Raw genomic sequence first — 19,905 nt, 5'->3', positions numbered from 1 at the left:
TTCTTTGGATACACTAATGTCCCTATACAACGAATAACGTCTTTACGTATTTGCGAATTTATCTTTTACGTAGCTAAATAATTCATTTTTTTGAATGTAAAATGTCCTTATTATAATCATAATTTAAAGCTCTTAAATTAATCTAAACCTAAAAATCTGCACAAAGCTTTATAAACCGTTAAAAGCTTGAAAAATTCAAAATCATTGCAATTTCACTAAGCCCTCTGTTGAAAAAGTCCACTAACATCCATCAAAGGCGCAAACTGTGTGGAAAGTGTGGTAAAGAGCGGCGAAATAATTTGCCATGAAATTGTTGGAGTTGCTGCACTTCACCTCATTCGTTGGTGTGATTCCGTGGCATGTGGACGCGTGTGGAGAAGGTTCAGTTAATTAAATCTGTGCTCAATTAATTTCCCGTTCATACCCCATTCGGTATTGTCTCCCAAACAAACACTTCGCGGCGGTATTTGTTCACAACAAATTAATCGAAAAGAAAACATTTCCGGGTGTTCAACACCTCCAAAACTTACCTAAAATTCTTCATTAAATTGTAACAATTTAATACGTGATTTTTTCAAATGTTTAATGTGTGTGCATAGAGAATTGTGAAAGCCTCCGAGGAAAAAAAAATAATCGACAAAATGGATAAAGGTCTTCAGAGTAATGAAGTGCGGATTCCAAAGCCCGAATTCGATCTTAAATCTGGGATTCAGTGTCAATACTTCCAGAGTTCATTTGCGCGATCACTGATGCTAAATCAGTCTAATTGCACAAGATCATTGGATATACCGCTGAATTTTGAGGATAGTTCGCCAATGTTGGAAAAATCGTCGGAGAAAATAGAAAAGAGCGCTAATGAGTTTAATGTTGAGGAGAATTTGAGCCCACAGAGTGGAGATAGTAATGACTTAACACCGATGGATGTTAAAGATCTTTGGCTCAATTCTCAGGTATTGTTTCCATTAAATACTAAATTATATCTATGGCAGATTGGTAATCAGAGTGTTGTTTTTTTCCGCAGTGTCTATCACCACGAAAGAGCCCAGATTCAGCAGAGTGCGAAGTATTGCGCTTAAGGAAGGTAAATTAAAAACTTTTTTTTTGTTTGGCAATAATTTAAAAAAAAATAATAGAAGAGAGAGAAGAGTCATCCCAAATTAGAAAAAAAGAAACATTATGAGTGTCCAGAAAATTCTCTAAAAATTTTAACACTAAAATAACTTCTATAGAATTAGATAAAATTTCTTCATCGCGCATGGAGAAAATTTTTTGGCACGATGATCTACTGGACTTTCATTTACAACCCATAATTTCTCGCGCGAACACATCGCGCAGTATCCAAAAAAGGGGGTATCATAAATATTGGATATTTATTTTCAAGAGAATTCGCTTTGAAATTTTTAATTGGTTGCTTTTGCACAGTCTTCAACCAACTTCTGCAATCGCGGCTAAAGCAAATTCGAGGAAATACATTTTAATATATTTTTTAGAATTACATAAATATGTAAATTAGGGATCAGTTTTTGCACCAAATATGTAAAATTTATGTATTATCCATAATTGAAATATTTTCCATATTAATTTAAATTTGATTTTGGGAAAATCCCCAAAAGAAATGAAGAATGTAATTAAGTGAAATATTCCCTCTGGATGACTAAAATCCACCTACAATAAACTCTGGAGAGGAATCTGAAAGTTGTCTGCATATGAGATCTATTGCGCGGACTCTTCCGCATTTTGCTTTTGCACGGATACCATGGAGACAGTTGATAGTGCAGCATTCCAATGTAGAAAACCACAATCGGAGTGAAAGACATTCAGAGCTATGGTGCTTCTATTTCACCATGCGGCAAAAATATTTTAATAGAATTAGTGTAACATCCGATACACAAAATTATGCAATTTATGCTCATCCAAAAATATTTTGCATAGACGTGATGGTTTCTGGTGCAAATACGGAATTTTCCAGCATCCGCATTGCGCAATTTTTCCTGTAGAAATTTTTGCACCCAATTTGCATGGCGACACTTTGGGAATTTATCTCTGAAATCCTTTCACCTCTTGCAGGTATCACACCAAGAGGTTATTCTTATCTTTTTAGCTCCTATGTTAAGTAAGGAAAAAATATTATTTTCCACTACCTGCGTTCGTTCAAAAGAGAATGTCTTTTAGTTGGGCTTTTCTGGAAGTCTCTTAACGATGTGGTACAATGTGTGCTGATTAAGATGTCTTAGAAATTTCTTTTTAAAAATTATAAATATGGGAATTATAATTAAATTCAATGTAGTCGATAATTTGTATTTGATGAGATTTCTCTAAAATATTTGACTATTCCAATGCTACTTATGTGGTATACCAACTAATTAAGTATGCAATTGAATAGTATAATAGAAGCAATCTTCTTGCTACATTCCAAGAAGTCTTTTCTTCATTCTACAGCAAATAATTTATTTTATAGGAATTATTTTAATTTAATGATTTTTTCAAAGAATGTTTTTGCATGGAATTTTCGAGGAAATTCTCGAATATTTCCTAATATACCTAACAACAGATTAATATAAAAAAAATCATGAACCACAATGAAGCAACTGAACATACTCACTCTCTACTTAAAATTTATTTTGTACCTGCCCTACACTGACGTATTTTGCATGTTTTAAAAACTTCAATACATCACGTATATTCCTTTCATTCTCTTTCTCGTATGTACCTAAAAATCCATTTCTTGGAATTTTCGAATCTTTCGGGAGGACCATTTTGGAGACATTCAGTCTCAGAAAGATTTATGACCTCTATTTTGTCGAAAAAAAGTTAATGAGATCATTGTTGCATTTAGTATCGATTGATTGTTTCCTACATTGCCTTTTCACAGGCAGAGAGAAAAATTTGAAAAGATAAAGATGTGTTGAGGAAGGAAAAATAAATAAATAAATAGTAGATAGAAGGTGCGAGAAATGAAAAACATATGTTTAACAAATCATCCAGCTCTTGTGATAACGGCAGCAAATCCAATGATTGTTTTACCTGCCATTCCTCTGCTCTAATGAATTTTCTTTCTTCGCCATCATCAACACCGGTGATTGAGTAATTAAAGAGTACTTCAACACAATTGCTGTTTATTTGCACTCATAATTAATCTCACAGGGTATATTTTTGTAGAAGAAAACATTCTCATAATATGGCTAAGTTTGTTTATATGTGAGGTAGACAGAAAGGGGAGCGTCGTAAAAATAATATAACATTAAATTAGTATAGTGGAGATGACTAATGATGTTTGAAGATGTTTCTTTCGCCATCCACTTCCATGTTGTATGGAGGAGATGCAAATGATAGTTTGGATTTTTTTTATTTGCATTCTCTCATCCATGCAACTAATAATTTAATTATCTCATTTACCTTTCACCTTAACTTTGTATATATTTGTAGTTTAAAATTAAAATTGGTAGACATTTAATCTGAAAGAATTAATATATCCACACTACTCTCCTTCAATTTACCGCGATTGCACAAATTTTCAATTTTCTTTAATCCCTCTGTTTAACCACCCACACGCGGGAGCTCTTGGCAAATTGGTTTCTTTCACTTCTTGCCACTTCTTTTGCTCCTACATTATATGTATATATACCCAAAATATCAGTCACTTTTCATGGCGTATGAATGCAATTCCTGAACAGAAATTCCAAAAAAAAAACCGACATGAATAATTTCATTTTCCCCTTCAATTGATTACTTCTTTTGGCTTTTTTTGCACATATGAAAATTTATGTCGGGCTTGAAATTGGTTAATTCAATATATAATGGAATTTTTACGCATGCGAGTACATAAGGTTTGTAATGAAATGATCATTTTCTGCGAATGAGAAAAAAAAAGCTTTCATTTCACTGCTTTAATACCAATCAAGGTGTTTTGTCGCACCACATTTCACACTGATTTTTTTGTCCACAAAAAATATAATAATGTTGCTCGCGAAGTGCTCGAAAATGAAATTCTTTTGATGTTGTGATTGAGAAAATAAATAAATATATTATTGTGGTTTCCCAGCCGGCACCAAAGGTCATTATAAGGTCTAATGTGCCGAAAATGATCGTTAGAATAACGTTGATTATTCGTTAAAAATAAGTCATTTTACGTGATAATGGGGAATAAAAAAGACCCACGTTGAAAGTCAGTACACCGTCAGAATAACGTTGTTGGAAGAAATTTCTGACCTTTTTCTTACGTTGTACTGACCTTTAAAATTTGAGACCAAAAAGGGAAATTTTTGACATGGCATCTCAAAAAAAATTTCCCAAACATATTTCTCTCTCTAGCATACATGGTAGCATAGGATAATGGTGTCTTCTCTATTTCCCTACCAATATACCATATTTATTAATATGGTATATTTTACAAGGAATATTTATAATTTTTTTTCGAAATTTCCTATATCTCAAATTTATATGCCGAAATACTTTACCGTCGCAAATAAGTCAAAAAGAACCTAAAATGGACCTTTCATTAAAAATTAATTATTTTTTATAAAAATTTTTGAAATATTTCTGATGATAGAAAAAAGATTTTGTCTTTACTACTCATTTAAAATGTCTTAGACATCCTTCCTATTGCTTAAAATGCTGACCCGGCTTGATTCAAAAGCAATTAAATATCCTGAATTTCGCTATAAAAATTATTGATACTCCCGGACACTTAAATCTACGCCATATCTCGTAGCTTAAAAATTTTTGTCACATATATTGTATTTGGCCGAAACGTTAAAATGAACAGATAAATGATATATTATGTAGAGGAAAAAGAGCTTTTTTTAAATAAATTTTATTAGGTATATTTTTAAATAGATATCATATATTTGTATATCAAAAAGCAAAGTGTGCATCAGTAAATTATTTTATGTAAAAAGAAAACATATTAAATGCGATCAAATTAAATATTACTTAATCTTCAAGGAAACCAAGTTTTTACCTGAACCCATTTTCTCAGAAATATTTCTTTAAAAGTGTGTACCCAAAATGAAAACAGCCTAATACATTTTGTCTTATACGGATTATGACCTGCAAGCCTGCAATAAACATTTAAGAGATAAGGAGAGCAACCCTTGTAAACTGCAAAACAAGGGCAATTAAATTGCCTACCTGGGAATAATTTAGGGTTTTTAAGGACCTTAAATATTTATTTTGAAAAGAAAAATGTGAGATTTGGCAATTAAAGTTTATGCAATAAATTATATGTACGTTAATGTATTTTTTCTCTTATTCTAGAAAAAAAAACTTGAAATAAATTGTAGGAAAATATTGCAAGAATTTGATAAAAATCATTTCTATCAAATGATCTTATGGGTCTAATAGAAAAAAAATATTTTTGTGATCTTTTTTATTGAAAAGAAAACAGATTAATTATATTCTTAATTTTGTGCACGAGATAGGTTTACATTTGAATCTTAAGAAATTCTATGCGGATTTCCTTACGTTTGGATGTCCCTTTTTGAACGCTTGTTTCCTCTTAGGGAATTTCTGAAATGGTCTTCCAAGGCACCTACGTACAATCTTGGTCACTCGCATAAGCATTCTTCCCTATTGTTATATGACATGCGCGAAATACTCAAATTGCGGCAATAAATGACGAATTTCTTAATGAACAAGACCTGGTGCACCCTCATTATGATCTCCCTTAACGATTTCATTGATCATTTTGCTCATTTTTATTGATTTATTCGAGAAAATCGTGAAAAACCTAAACCAAAACAAACGCCTGTCAAAGGTCAAAAGAAGAGTGCAGAAATACAAAAAAGAAATATCCCACGCAGTCTTTCTCTTTCTGTCTCTTCCTCAACACCAAAGGTTGGTGGAGGGTAAGTATACTTACGGTATTCTGACGTTGAGATTTCGGCAGGAATTTTGGCCAAAGTTGATGGAGGGTCAGAAATTTTGTGCTTTTTTACGGTATACTGACGTTCTCAAGGAAGAAAGTCAATCATAACGCGTCCAGTTATTAGAGTTGGTATACCACAACGCGGATGGGTCAGTCTATGCGTTGTAATTTAATTTGTAAGTAGGATTAGTAGGCAAAGTTGATTTTTTTTATGAAATTCATCAATATGAAAGATAAAAATGCTCATATCTGAAGTTCTATAAGACCTATAGAAAATTCTTGACTAGTTTTGGAAAGGTATTAAAATAGGCTATAAATTGACATAAATTTCAATAATTTTCAAAGTCACATCTAGAACAAAAATGGCGGTTTTTTGTTTCACCAAAACAGTTTTTTGCACTTTTTGTCCTCAAGAAATGGTTCTAGAGGTTTCTGATGTTCTAGAAAGTTGTAGAGAATTGCAAAACCTTTAATTTAATACCAAGATGAGCAAAATCGGGCAAGCGGTTCAACTTTTCAAATTCAAGAATTTTTCAAATGGCTATATCTTCTAAACGGCGACATAGATTTTCTTCATTTTCGGACTGGTGAAAGATATTGACTTAGGCTACAACATATCAAAATTTAAAAGAAATCGATGATGGGGATTCGGAGATATTGCCCTTTAAAGTTAGGCAATTTTTGTTTTTGATTTTAGCGCCTCTTGCGGATATTTTTGGAACTAGGAATGTTTTAGACAGTTGTAGAGCTTCTTGAAACCTTTCATTTGATACCAAGACGGTCAAAATCGGTCAAGCCGTTCTCGAGTTATATCGAAAAAACACTTTTTGCTTTAGACCGCCATATTTGCTTAACCGCTTGACCGATTTTGAAGTATGAGTTATCGATGAAAACATCTCACTGAGCACTACAACATACTAAAGTTTCAGATCTCTAGCTATAAGGAAACTGGTTGACAGTATTTCAAAATGGCGGATGGCGGCCATCTTGGATTTTGAAAATGCAAAAAAATGAAATTTTACACCCACATTTCTATAGAAAACTTCAAACCTGAAGGCTCTATCTCTCACCGTTCTCGAGATATAAGGCAAAGTTTAGAGTCCCGGACGGCAGGACGGCAGGACGGCAGGCCGGCCGGATCAAAAATTTTCCACCACCATTTTTGGAATGTGGGTTGTCTGAAACGTGCTCATACCAAGTTTGAGCCCGATCTGAGGTAGTCGGTTTTTCCGACGATTACAGTACTTGGTATGCCACGATTGTGGTATACCAACTAATTGAAAGTATATTTTTATATAATAAATGAGATTCTTCTGCTCAAAAAAGCTTCTAAAACTACTTGCTCTCTTTCAAACAATCATTTTAATGCATTTATATGCCATTTTAATTAGTTTTTGATGATAGAAAAAATGATTGATTTTTCATCTTACTGACCTTTAATGACTTATTTCTGACGATATTCCAACGTTTACACAAAAAATTGAATTTATGCGAAAAAATTGAAGTAAATGAAGCAAAAACGTCTTTTAATAGCTTTTTGATCATCTATAAATAGAATTGTAATGTTTTAATGACTAAAACTTTGATTTCTGAAAAATGACTAAAAATGCCTCAATTTTTACTGACTTTACTTACCAAATAATAACGTTATTCTGACGTTAGAATTTAGTAAGCTAATGACGAAATTCTGACCATTTTTTACGATAATCTAACGTTATTATAACGTTAATAAATAGTAAGTAAAGTCAAAGTTATTATGTGTTAGCTGGGTTAGTAAATAAAAGAAAATAGCTAAAGGAAATGATATTTTATTAAAGTTTATTTGTTGAATGTTTAGAAAGTATGTATGCATTATGCTGAATTCTAAGACTAAATTAGAAACAAAATCATTGCTAAATCATTATAAAAAATTAATGAATAACTATGTCGATTTAGTCTGATTTATATTTCCAATTTTCTTCTTTCTCTATTTTTATAAATTCATTTTATAAAATTAAATGTATTTTTTACGTGTTATACGTATGACATAAAAGTCAGTATAATCCAATCATGTCTTAAGTGTTGAAAGCTCACTCACAACACGATATTATAGGCACAAAAAAGACGCCGAAAATTTAAAACAGCGTCACTGTGCTAATCAATTGGTTTACTTTTCTATATGGCATATTTGTTTGGAAAGTTTTGCATAATAGCATAAAGTGTCTCGCCTATTGCTAGAAAAAAAGGTATTTTCTTGGGAGAAATTATTATTATGGAATACCATAACTATCTCACTGATTGAATTGTCACGTTGCAAAAATTGGTGTCAATGTGGGTGGAGGCGACCCTGTGATGGGTGGAAAACTTTGCGGATTTAATCCCACATATTGTGGATGATAAAAAAAAAGTTCAGCGCGAGGAGAAAGATCGAGTCCACTTCTTTGGCAAATTAATTGCTGACTCACAGTTTGAAGTTGCTTTCTTTCCACGATGAAGAACACTCGATGCTGAAAAGTCTTGCTCACAGATTGACCCAATTCCCCACCTCTTGTAATTCTTGTTTTTTCTCCCATACCATACAGAGAAAAAGACCTCGATGCAGCTGACTTAGAAGTCTGCTCTTTGAGGTGAAAAAATTTTTTTTTCCTTCACTCATACCCATTGCAATGAATGGTAATATACATAAATATTGGTTGATTCTTGATAAGAGAGATGGTGGAGGAATTTCATTGAATGTTTCTCCTCTCTTCCACAGTAACAACAATGTGTAAGATAAGTAAAAATATAGATGGAGGTAATAAAATACTTTAAGTCTTAGAATGGTTTACTATTACACACCGATTTGGGTACCTACCTATCTCTCTCTCTGCATGTGATCTCGTATTGAATGCATAAGAATTTTATAAGTCACGCTCGTAGACAAGATTATCGCGCAATTTGGAGACTTGCGAAGACTTCAAGGCGGATTGAGTAACGTCATATATATTGTGCTTCTCCTCTATCCGCATGAACCAGGTGATATTTAGGATGAAGAAGAAAAATTATCTCCTCAAATGTACTTCATATATCATTCCAAAATGCTATGTAGTCATTGCAAAATAATTCACCAGCGAATGTTATAATTTCTCAATTCATGATTTTACATGAATATTGCTAAAGTAGAGAATTTATAAATATTGTCAAATCATAAATTTTTTCCACTTCGATGCAATAATAATTTCTGGTTGTATATGAACTTTTTTTTTAATGTATAAATTGTGCACTCGTGCTTATTTTTTGCATAAATTTCCAAATTTCAAACTTTTGAAATTCTCCTGTCTTGAAGTTTTTATACGGAAATATTATACACTGATAAGTATGTAACTTTATTGCAATTTAAAACAAATAAAAGAAAATTATATTTTATATTGCATGAGTTCATAAAATTATTTTTTTTTTTTATAAAATATAGGGAGCAATTTTGGACAAAATAAAATATATTTTGTCTTTTGTGAAGTCTACAAAAGACATTTTATGAAGAGCAATTTTGAATAAAATATCTTTTGGGAGACTTTTGATACATTTTGTCGCCTTTTGTGACGTATTTTTCTTTCGAGTGGAGAGTTTACAGATGGAAAAAATAAGAAGAAGATAACATTCCTATTAGGTTATGTTTACGATTGGGGCAATTGAACAATCTGAACTGAATCAATTTTTAGGGAAATTCAAGTCAAGCATGCGTGTAGTCTATTAGGTACCCCAAGGATGTTGGGAAGACCAAAAAACCATCTGGCTTTTAGCTCATCAGTTCGATTTTCATTACACCAAGAAAATGTTAATGAGTCACTCTGATATGATTGTTTTACATGAATTGATTGACTCATATTTATTGCATTAATTAGCCCTATATATTTCGTTTTTGCACATAAAAACTCGCATCGGGAACATAGGGAAGGGATCTCTGACCCAAAATCCTGATTATATAGGGTTAGAACTTGTCAGCGATCTCCCAAATTTTTGCCAGAAAGACACAGAAATTCTCCATAACATTTTTGCCCAACACCGCGAAAAGGGAAAATGGACACAGCTAAATTGGCTGAATTTCATATCATTCCACAAATTCCCTTTGCACAAAGCTTTACAATTAACCGAAATTGCATTATTATCCATTGCTATTTCGAAAAACATGACAGAAAACTTCTAAAAAATGCAACGCGTAAACACCAGTTTGACAAAAGATTTTGATTTTATAAAAGCACCTCGACGAGATGCTTGCAAAACACAAAATATTTCTTGTATAATGTATAAATTATTTTGTGCAAAATTACAATTCTCCTATAAAAATCTTTTGTGGAGACGTTCTCACAAGATTGTCAAAAGATTGACACAAAAAATCTTTTGTCTTTTGTCTAAAATTGCATTAAACGTCAAAATATTTCAGTTTTTCAAAATATTTCACCTTTTATTGTACCTAAAATTGCAAAAATTTCTTTTGTGGAGAGATTGACAAAAGTTTTAGAAAAATATTTTGTGCAAAATTACATTTAATGTCAAAATATTTTGTATTTTCAAAATATTTTGTCTTTTATTTTGTCCAAAATTGCTCCCATAATTTCTATTTTCATTTTAAACAATTTTATACCTGGGAAATGTGAGACGATGTTTAATTTTTTTATGAACTCATAATGATTCCAATATGTAGTTATACAAAGCAATAATTTTTAATTAGGCATATTAAAACAATTCCAACATGACTTTTTTTGTTGTTGAAAAATCTCTTGTCAACAATTTAGAGTTTTTAACTTTCATTAGTTATGTTTTTTATAACATTCATCATCTAACACTCTCGAACAAGGAATTAGCATTGTAACATGTATTGTAATTTTAATGGCATACCAACATAAAGGGGAAACAAAAATATACATATGTACATATATCTATCTATAAATCTGCAAAAGAGCAAATTGAGTTGAAAGGTCAATGACTTTTATATATTCAACGATAGTGTGCATTGTATTTTTTTTTATAGAGAGAGGTCAAAAGACGAAAGAGACTCTTCTAATGGCTTTGAAAGAACATATCTTTAAGACATATTCTCACCATCTTAAGATTCCATCGGCAATTCTTGCCTGATGTGCAGCGGTATGTGTTTTGATGGATGAAAGTGGTTGTATCGAGGAAGAGTTTCTTTGCAGAAAACAGTTAAATTGTTGTCATTTGCGTGGGATGTGTCTTTTCACCTCCTATGACGCCTTAATTCCTCAAAGAAAATTATTTCCATCCAAAGGTGATTTTTCAATTTTTCATGTTCACTCCACCAACACAGGTGCCAAGAAAAAAATCACCTCAAGCGATCGGAGAATTGTAAAGACGTAAGAATATGAAAGATAAAACATTAAATAATTCCAATAATTCGTATTTATGAACTTTTTCTCCAACACCCATGCAAATAAGTTATCGCCTTGGAAGAAAATATCAATTTCAATTTTAACTGGACACCGCGAATAACTCAGTAATTGAAAAACTAGTTTGGTTGCCGGTTTATTAGACGACGAAATGAACATAATAATAAAGAAAGATCCGTACAATGAAGAAGTTTATGTAAAAGAGAAATTTTCCGAAATTCATCTTCCTGTCTTTCAAACCAACATTACATTACATACTCGAGGTGTAGATATGACTCACAGAAACCGGTGAAATTCCACATTTTATTATCATGGTTTTCCCTCCAAGAAATTACCAAATAAAATGTGGATCAGTAAAGAAATAATACAACAATTTAAAACGAAAAATTAGGTATTCCGTTTTGTGCGAAAACGGCAAATGCAATTTGTCCCAACTTTTCATTTTTTAAAGCATTTCTGGGTTCATGTTTCACACCATATAATTACATTACTTCACTTTTAGCATGTTCAAAATAGTCTGTGAAATGCGTATATATAAATATTTCGACAAACATATTACTGTGTCATCTTATAATACAGTAAAATTTGCGTCACGCTGAGAAATTTGAGGTGAACCTTTGAAATGACCTTTTGATCGAGATTTAAGCATAAAGAAGGTAAAATAAACTATTTTTATGTTTTGTGAAAATTCTCCCAAGAATATTGTCATGCTTCTTGATCATTTTACATTATTATTGCTCACTATTACGTATTTGAATTTAATGGTTAACTTCCTTTGAGATTTACAAGATATAAAAAAAATAAATACAAAATTTGTAAAATATAAGCTACATTTATAAATTAGACAGGCATATATTTCATTTTTTAATATTATTACTGATTTGAACAAAAAATAATTTCATGTTTTGAAGAGATAAAAATCAAGATTTTCTGCAGCATGACGAGCATGACCATCATGACCATCAAGAGACATATATTTTTTTTTAATTTGTGTATTCCCGTCAAACGATGTTGGCGTAACAACACATTAACAATAGCTTCCATAGGTTCGTAGGGTTTGAAAAAGGAAGGGTGAATTAAAATAGAACCATTGAATTTTTATTCAATTTCTTCGCTATCGCGCCGTTTAAATTTTCTGAATTAAATCAATTTTTATTTCACATTGTCTCATTTGTAACTTCTTTGTGACAAAAGCATTAATTTGTCTACCTTTCGCAACATAGAGGATAATGTTGTAAATTTTGTCACACTTCCGCAGTTACCTATGTACGATTCTTTCTTCACCTCAATCGGTGCCCCATTAAAAAGACCCCAACTTGTGTGAACAAGTGTGTTCCATCAAAGCAAAAATTTACATTTTATGAGGGTTTGTCCCTATTTCCTTTAAGAACTACTTATATACATAACTCTTTGCGCGTCTTTCCTGGAAGACAATTAACCTGCGATGGGAAAAGAACCACACACAATTGTGGCAACGAAATGACCGGAATACAATTGCTCAAGTGGGGTTTTTGGGGTAACTTGTGGCACTGTTCCCAATCATCTTCTCAGGTGGAAAAAAAGCAGAATTACCTCATATGAACCCGAGATGTATTCTTCTTTTTTTTCCCTCTGCAAATGTGATTTTCTGTATTGTTATATACGTTTTTCAACTGTATACGTGTTTGTGTAGAATGGAAATATATTTCTGTTCACGCAAGAGCAATAGAGCGCAAAGTTTGATATCCGCTCCAACTAGAGTACGCAAGAATCTGAATTTTGTGCGGGAAAAAGAACTGAACGCATCATTTTCACTCGTCACAACTACTTTTTTTTGTCTCACATAGAGGACATAAATACACCCAAAATATTTTTGTCTTTATGCTAAACAACTTTAGGAGCGCAAAACTGCAAAGTTTACTGTTGGGGAATTATGTAATATTGAGCGAGTAATGAGAACAAATCATTTGATAGATCGATAAAGGATCAAAATAAGGATGAAAGCTCTTTAAATGAATTTACCTTATATACAATCATATTTTCTGTTTATGAGTTTAGAAATCTTCTAGAAAGCCAAAATGGACAAAACTACCAATTTATTTAATTACCTTTAGGCAAATTTCTGATTCGCTGAGGGCTATGCCGCTAAAAGAGACAAAGAGTGCGGGAGAAAAGCCATCAAGGAAAATTGCAAAAAAAGAGAAAACTAAAAAACCCAAGAAGATGAATATTTCAGCGTCACATTACGGTACAAAATGTGTAACCTCTAGTGCAAAAAAAATGATGAATAGGTCGTAAATCATAGAAGAATTAGTATAGGTATAGTGAAAAAAAAAGTAGAAATTTTCACTATGGTATATGAAGAAGAAGTAAAAAGGCGGAAGCTATTTTCGCTCCAAATTTGCCACCATGTTCTCGATTTTATCCACACACTCTTCATCTTCTCTGAGATATTATAATAATATGTGTTATAGAGAAAGAAGCATTTGGTGTGCGATTGAGAGGATGACATAAGGCGTGATTTTTTCCCTTGTAAGATTAGGCAATATGTATCGACAAGGAAATTGAACTGATATTGAATAAGTGAGGAAATCATTTTATTCCAGGTAATTCAGGTAGCAAGAGATATGTTTATCAATTTTATCAAATGACTACTTTCTTTTAATTTATTAAAATCACTTTAGCTATAAACGTCTGAAACGTCTGAAAGCTTTATATATTAAGATGTAAAAAAATTCTTTTTATATGAGTCTTGAAACTCTTGGAGATTTCATTTTAAAGGGCACATATTTCTGTACTGCATACACCTTAAATACCATCTATTGTTAAGCAAGAGAAGGTCTATTTGAGTTACATATTGTGATAAAGTCAGCGGTTTAATTGTATTTTCTGAATTTACTTTCACTCCTTCTGCGATCTGGAAGTCAATTTTTTTTACCATGAAGAGTATTTCTGGTGGCTAAAAGAGCCATATATACCCGAGTACCAAAGCACCTTGGCATGGTTTCAATTTGTTGATTCTCTTTCAAAAGCCTCTGCAAGGTAATTATTACAATTGCACATCTCTTATACCATTCGGGTGGTGAATGAATAAATTTAAACTGAAGTGCGACACTTTAAATGGAACCTTTTGATGTGGGCTTTAAAGTTTTTTTTTTTATTTTAATGTTTCTTTTTGCATAATATAGTTAAAATAATTTATGATGACTTTAAAGGATAAATAATACCTATTTACGCGAAAAAGATCTATCTATAAAGTTGACGCAAATTAATGGAAATTATTTACAAAAAATTTTCCTAAAATTTTAAAAGTAATATGAATACAAAATATCCACCCTTGGCAGTCTGGAATATCCATAAAAAAGAAATTGATGGTTTATTTCAAAGATTGAACTGGAATCTAAAGTAAAAATTACATATATCGTGTGATACATAAAAAAAACACGTAAATTGAAGATCATTGTGAAATTCTTCATGCTTCGCTCTAGAAATCCGGTAATCTGGTTCTCTGTGCTTGGTCAGTTAATCTGTCCATACGTGAGGTTGGCAAAGAATTTGCCTTTTCTTGGTCAACTTATTCTTAGTTGGTTTCTGCGTGTCATCGCGAAAAGTTCGTACAAGAAGTTTTTTTTTCTTCAAAAGTTCCAACTATTCAATAAAGTTTCCATCTGTGGTTTGCCTGTATTATATACATTTTACATTTATTTATATCTAATGTGGGAGAAGAGCTTGTAAAATATTCCCATAGTTTTTCAAATATATGCATCACTCCTGCACGTTGCAGTGAATTCCATCAAAGTGTACGAAACTCCCATGGCTATTGTTGGAAAATGTAGTGCTATGTAGCTGTTACCATTAAATTCGTGTAGCACCTCTGTTTCTCTCTCTATATGTGCTACCGCAGTACAATGGATTAAAAAGACAAAAGATGGCAGATAAATTGCTAATAACAATAAATTCAAGGAATCTCCGTATGCTCGATATTGTTTTCTAAGCAGAATTGCTCAATTGATGTGCTGTGAATTGTGTGATGAAGATGCCGTATCGCGAGAGAGAGAAGATATGCGAGAAATTTTATGTGCATAACGTTTTTTCAATTTAATTTTCTTTCTCAATAAGAATTTTTACATCATTTTGCTTCTCTTTTTATTTATAAAAAGCCAACATTCCATTGGCAATTAGGCATCTTTTCGCATGACACCTGGTGATTTGTAGGTGTGGAAAATGAAGGTTTGTCCAAGGAAGGACAAATTAAAGAATTTCCACTTATTAGCTTTCAATTTGTATAAATTCTATATAATGCGAATAATAGCGAGAGAGGTGTGCACAACATTTTATTACAAGTTTATCTCCTTTATTTGTTAACAAAAATCATATTTTTTTGTAAAATGCTTTTTTTACCCACGTCGTAAATCAACAGTGCGATTCATTTTAATAAATCTTTTAGGTATAAAAAAGTCACACAACAAATCAACCAACTGCTATGTACGTACATATTTCTAACAACTGACATCCCATGTCTACACGGATTTTCTTTTTCCCTTATAGTGTTGCCCTATTGTGGTTCCACATGGTTGATAGTTGAAGAAATAATAATACAAGAGAGCAACCACAATGCTGAATAGTATGCGTACTCGTCCGTTGAGATGATTTAATTACAATTGTAATTGAATATTCATTTCACTTTCATAATCATTTCACCTTTTGGTTTTTCTCGGAATGCTTTTTTGACCCACTCACAGGGATAAATCTTGCCGAGGAAGTTGCAGTGAGATTATCGCATGAGAGAATGTGTGTGTGTGGGGAAAAGAGCATGCAATTTCATCGTGATTTTCCTCATTTTTCGCTGTATCTCATGTAATTTAATTTGTATAGTTTGTTACCATTGGTATAGCCTGTTGTTGGTGGCATAAAAAGACAATTGTCTTACACATAGTTAAGTGTCTGCTATAGCCACAATCGCAAAATTTCATCTTATTGTGTGCTTCATTGGATATAATGGAGAAAATTCTCGTCAATCAAATTCAGGTGAGTTCTCAACGGTTGAGATGCAAAAGGTAGATTTGGGATGTGCATTATATGTAATTTTTACGTCTCAACTGACTGATCTTCAGCATCATTATGTACAACATCACATTTTTCTCTCTCTCAGAGTTTGAGCCAAAGGAATTCTTGCAATATATACCCACTAATACAGTAACTTCCTGGTGATGTACAAACCACAAAAATCGATCACACAACTCCCCGCAAAATATTGTCTATTTTCCTCGTTATTCGCCATTTTAGTACATCAGAGAGAATTTCACCCACATGAATTCATCAGAATGAAATATTTCATATTACATTTCAGCCTCGTTCCGCCACTCTTCACCTCACGACAATGGAGTACGAGGTGTATTTATGTAAATGAGGGGGAATATCATATGCCGGGAATTGTTTTATCAATAAATTACAACTATTTCCTTGAGCATGTTAGGAATGCATTTTAAACACAAAAGCTCTCGACCTCATACATTTCGAAAAAAGGGCTAGGAATTGGTAATTAAAAAAAGGATTCACCTGAGGTGAAAATGCAGCACATTTTCTTATATAAATTTATCTTCCCAAGATGCTCATCTTCAATAACTGTAATGTTCTCCGACTGATTTACTATATTTCACACAATTGAATGCATTATTGTATTCAAAGCTATAAACTCTCTGTCTGATTTAACTATTTTTTTCTTCGCTCTGAAACCTTCACGTTTGCCACGGAGAAAGTCAATGAACGTTAATTTGGAGCTTGCTTGTTTTTTTTAGGTTTTGAAGTCTTAATTCTGCAAATTTTCTTGCAAGATCAATTTAATAAATCTTTCTATGGTTGTTCCTAGAAATTTTCGCTAATTGTTCAATTGTGTTTAAAGATTAATTAACTACCTGGGTTTTTTATACCGTTTTAAGTATTTATCCGATCGTATAGTAGGACTTAATTAAATTCAAAATCTAGATTAAGAAATTTAGGTTTTTGCTTTCTTAGGATAATCAAGAGGAGACAAAACACCAAATTTAAATTATTTCTGCACTGATTTCTGACCAATTTACCACTTTTTTCTCGCTAAATTGAACAGGGTTTAAGATTTTTTTTTTTTCAAAGAAAAATCCTGAATTTTCGCTCACCCGGAAACTTTTTGATAATAGTGCACTATGTAGTACATATTTCTTCTCAAAATGAACGTCTTTGGCTCCTCTCCAAGAAAATTATCTACATTGTCTTACATCCTTACAAACTTCTTGTACCTTACCACATAGTACAAAGTCATCATGAAAACTTTATTATATTATAAATTGCCCACCATCTCGCTTTAGAGATGGTACAAAGTTTTTCAGAGGGAAATAATTTACTGCAAGATACCATCTTTCTACGCATAGAGCTTCTTTTGTAAGACATCTTAAGACTTTTTTTTAGAGTGAAAAATTACACACCTCCACGTGTAATTGTTTCAAAATCCCACAATTTGCATGATTCCAAATGATATATGGAAATTTTTTTTTAAATGAAAAATGCATAAATTTCATTTCTTTGTCCCGCCACGTGCCCCGCGTGCATTTCTTTGTAAAATTGCAGACCAAATGGACAGAAATATAATACTCAAACGAGGAATTTGCATGGCGATTGCTATTTCTTGCTAATTTTCTTGAAATTTATTTGAATAAAATTTTCCCCCGTAAGCTGACATATTTTACTGCTAGACGCAAAATCAGCAAATTCGACCATCACAAGTAGTTAAATTCATTGAGAACCGTGAACACGGTGTTCATTGACTCCAAATTGGAGAAATCTTTCGTCGGCGTGTTGCCAAGCATTTTCTTCAATACCTTTTTGTAACTAATTGTCAATCCAGCATTTTTTTTCTTGAACATACCTTTTTTATGCTAAAGCTGATTTTTTTGTATCTTCCACACAGAAATGCCAGAATCTCGTGGAGGAGAATCGTCGATTGCTCAATGTTACGCACAATGGGAGCAGCACACCATCTGTCGAAACGATGATCCTCCAGAATAAAGTTGATACGCTGAAATGGCAAATGCAACAGGTAAATTAATTACTTGATAATTATATTTTTTGAATATTTAATAAAATTTAAATTATTTTTCATTAGATTGAATCATCGCGCCAGATGTACCGAGCCCTGATGGAAAGTGTTGCACACTTCCTGGAACGCTGCCATATGAGTCTGGATGCAATGCAACAGAAGGAGTCACTGAGCAGATCCAAGAGCGCTCTGCAGATGATTCCCCATGATCTCGAAGTGCCTGCAACATCCTCACCAACACGACCACGAAGTAGCAGCAATATGAGTGATTTGGAGCTACACCTGCCACCACATCGGCCTGAGGATCTCTTAGAGAATTCAATGGATTCAATTCAATCTGTTCCATCATCCTACAGCAATTTCAGAGATTTTACATGGTAAGACCTCACCAAGCCGTCCGTTTAATCATTTTAGCAAATTTTCAATAATTTTTTCATTTTACTTTTTGTAGGCGACGTAGCCCTAAACGCCGAATTGGACAAAGTCCAACTTCCGGAGGAGCAACAATGGAAGTGGACAAGCTCTCCCAGGAGGCATTCCGTCTTCTGCGAAATGTGAAGAATCTCCTGAATACGCAAGAGCCAATGTTGTCTCAAGCTAAGAGTGTATTTGATGATTCCTTGACTTTTGTCAGTGCAACAGCCAAAGATACTAACCCACTGAACCTACTCTTTGGACGCAAAGTCGTCAAGCGCGAGAGTCGCTGTTCATTGCGAAGTACCTCCGATTCAAATTCCACCGCCTCATCTAAGCCAGAGACGGATGAGGAGTTGCCAGAACGACCGTCCCCAATACCCTGCCGAACGAGCAGTAATCTCAAAGTTGGAGGATGCATTGAGGACGAGAGTGGATTCAGCTCAATGAGTTCCTTTCAGGTAATTAGGCAATCTTTTTTTCTCAAGATTTTTCTCCTTTTTTAATCAACAATAAATTGCTTATTTTTACAGGAAATCGGCTTACCATTAATCAGTAGTACCCAGAGATCTTCATCGGTATCTAGTGACTCAACAGCCCCTGACTCTGATCCTCCAGCATCGTTTGCAAAAGTCGGACTCCCCCTGACACACTTCCACAGGCGTTGGGACTCCGCACCAGCTGTACCGCCAAAAACTGGTGCCCTCTTCTGTTCCCGCATCCGTCCTGAGGACGAGGGTATGCGGGTACTGTGGGTATGATGCCCCCCAATGTTCACTGAACACCCCAACAACCAAAGTTCCCATCAGAGGAGGAGTTTAATGAGAAAGTGTGGCACTGTATGGGGCGCTACAATTGAGGATTTCAAAGAGAATTAAATATCATTTTCATTTCCACAAAAGAAAAGTCATCTTGCCCTATGCAATTTTTCATTCTCATGTAGAGAAAAATTTATTGCACTTAAATTAAAATGAAAAGTAACATCTAAATTTTAATGATTTTAAATCCTAAAAGATGAATAATTAAGGTTTTACTTTAACGAATTTCCATAGTGTTTGATGAAAAAATGTAGGTAATAAAACTAATAAATTCATTACAAAAAAAACTTTGTTTTCTCTTTGTTTAATATCGGGAAATTTTTCTTACCTTTTAATAAAATATTTTCTTGTTTCTTTTTTGGATGGAAAGATTATTTATTTCTTTTCCTGGAG

General features: G+C 32.9%; 1 protein-coding gene across 1 annotated transcript; it reads left to right on the top strand.

Moving 5' to 3' along the window:
- The first annotated feature begins 286 nt into the window (after positions 1-286).
- On the top strand, positions 287-19,799 carry LOC129792760 (uncharacterized). Its single transcript, XM_055832108.1, has 6 exons — positions 287-950; positions 1,022-1,081; positions 18,152-18,280; positions 18,347-18,657; positions 18,732-19,155; positions 19,228-19,799. The coding sequence occupies exons 1-6, from the start codon at positions 642-644 to the stop codon at positions 19,453-19,455; spliced, it is 1,461 nt and encodes a 486-aa protein (XP_055688083.1). The 5' UTR covers positions 287-641; the 3' UTR covers positions 19,456-19,799.
- The last annotated feature ends 106 nt before the right edge of the window (positions 19,800-19,905 follow it).

This window comes from Lutzomyia longipalpis, chromosome 3 (genome assembly GCF_024334085.1).
Source record: "Lutzomyia longipalpis isolate SR_M1_2022 chromosome 3, ASM2433408v1".
NCBI classification, from domain to species: Eukaryota; Metazoa; Arthropoda; class Insecta; order Diptera; family Psychodidae; genus Lutzomyia; species Lutzomyia longipalpis.
Note: the sequence above shows the minus strand (reverse complement) of the source record. Positions and strands in the feature narration are given on the sequence as shown.

Bases quoted from the DNA above. Each gene is read 5' to 3' on its own strand.
- LOC129792760 (XM_055832108.1), top strand. From the start codon at position 642: ATGGATAAAGGTCTTCAGAGTAATGAAGTGCGGATTCCAAAGCCCGAA. The intron at 951-1,021 runs GTATTGTTTCCA...TTTTTTCCGCAG, and splicing joins ATCTTTGGCTCAATTCTCAG to TGTCTATCACCACGAAAGAG. The intron at 18,658-18,731 runs GTAAGACCTCAC...TACTTTTTGTAG, and splicing joins AATTTCAGAGATTTTACATG to GCGACGTAGCCCTAAACGCC.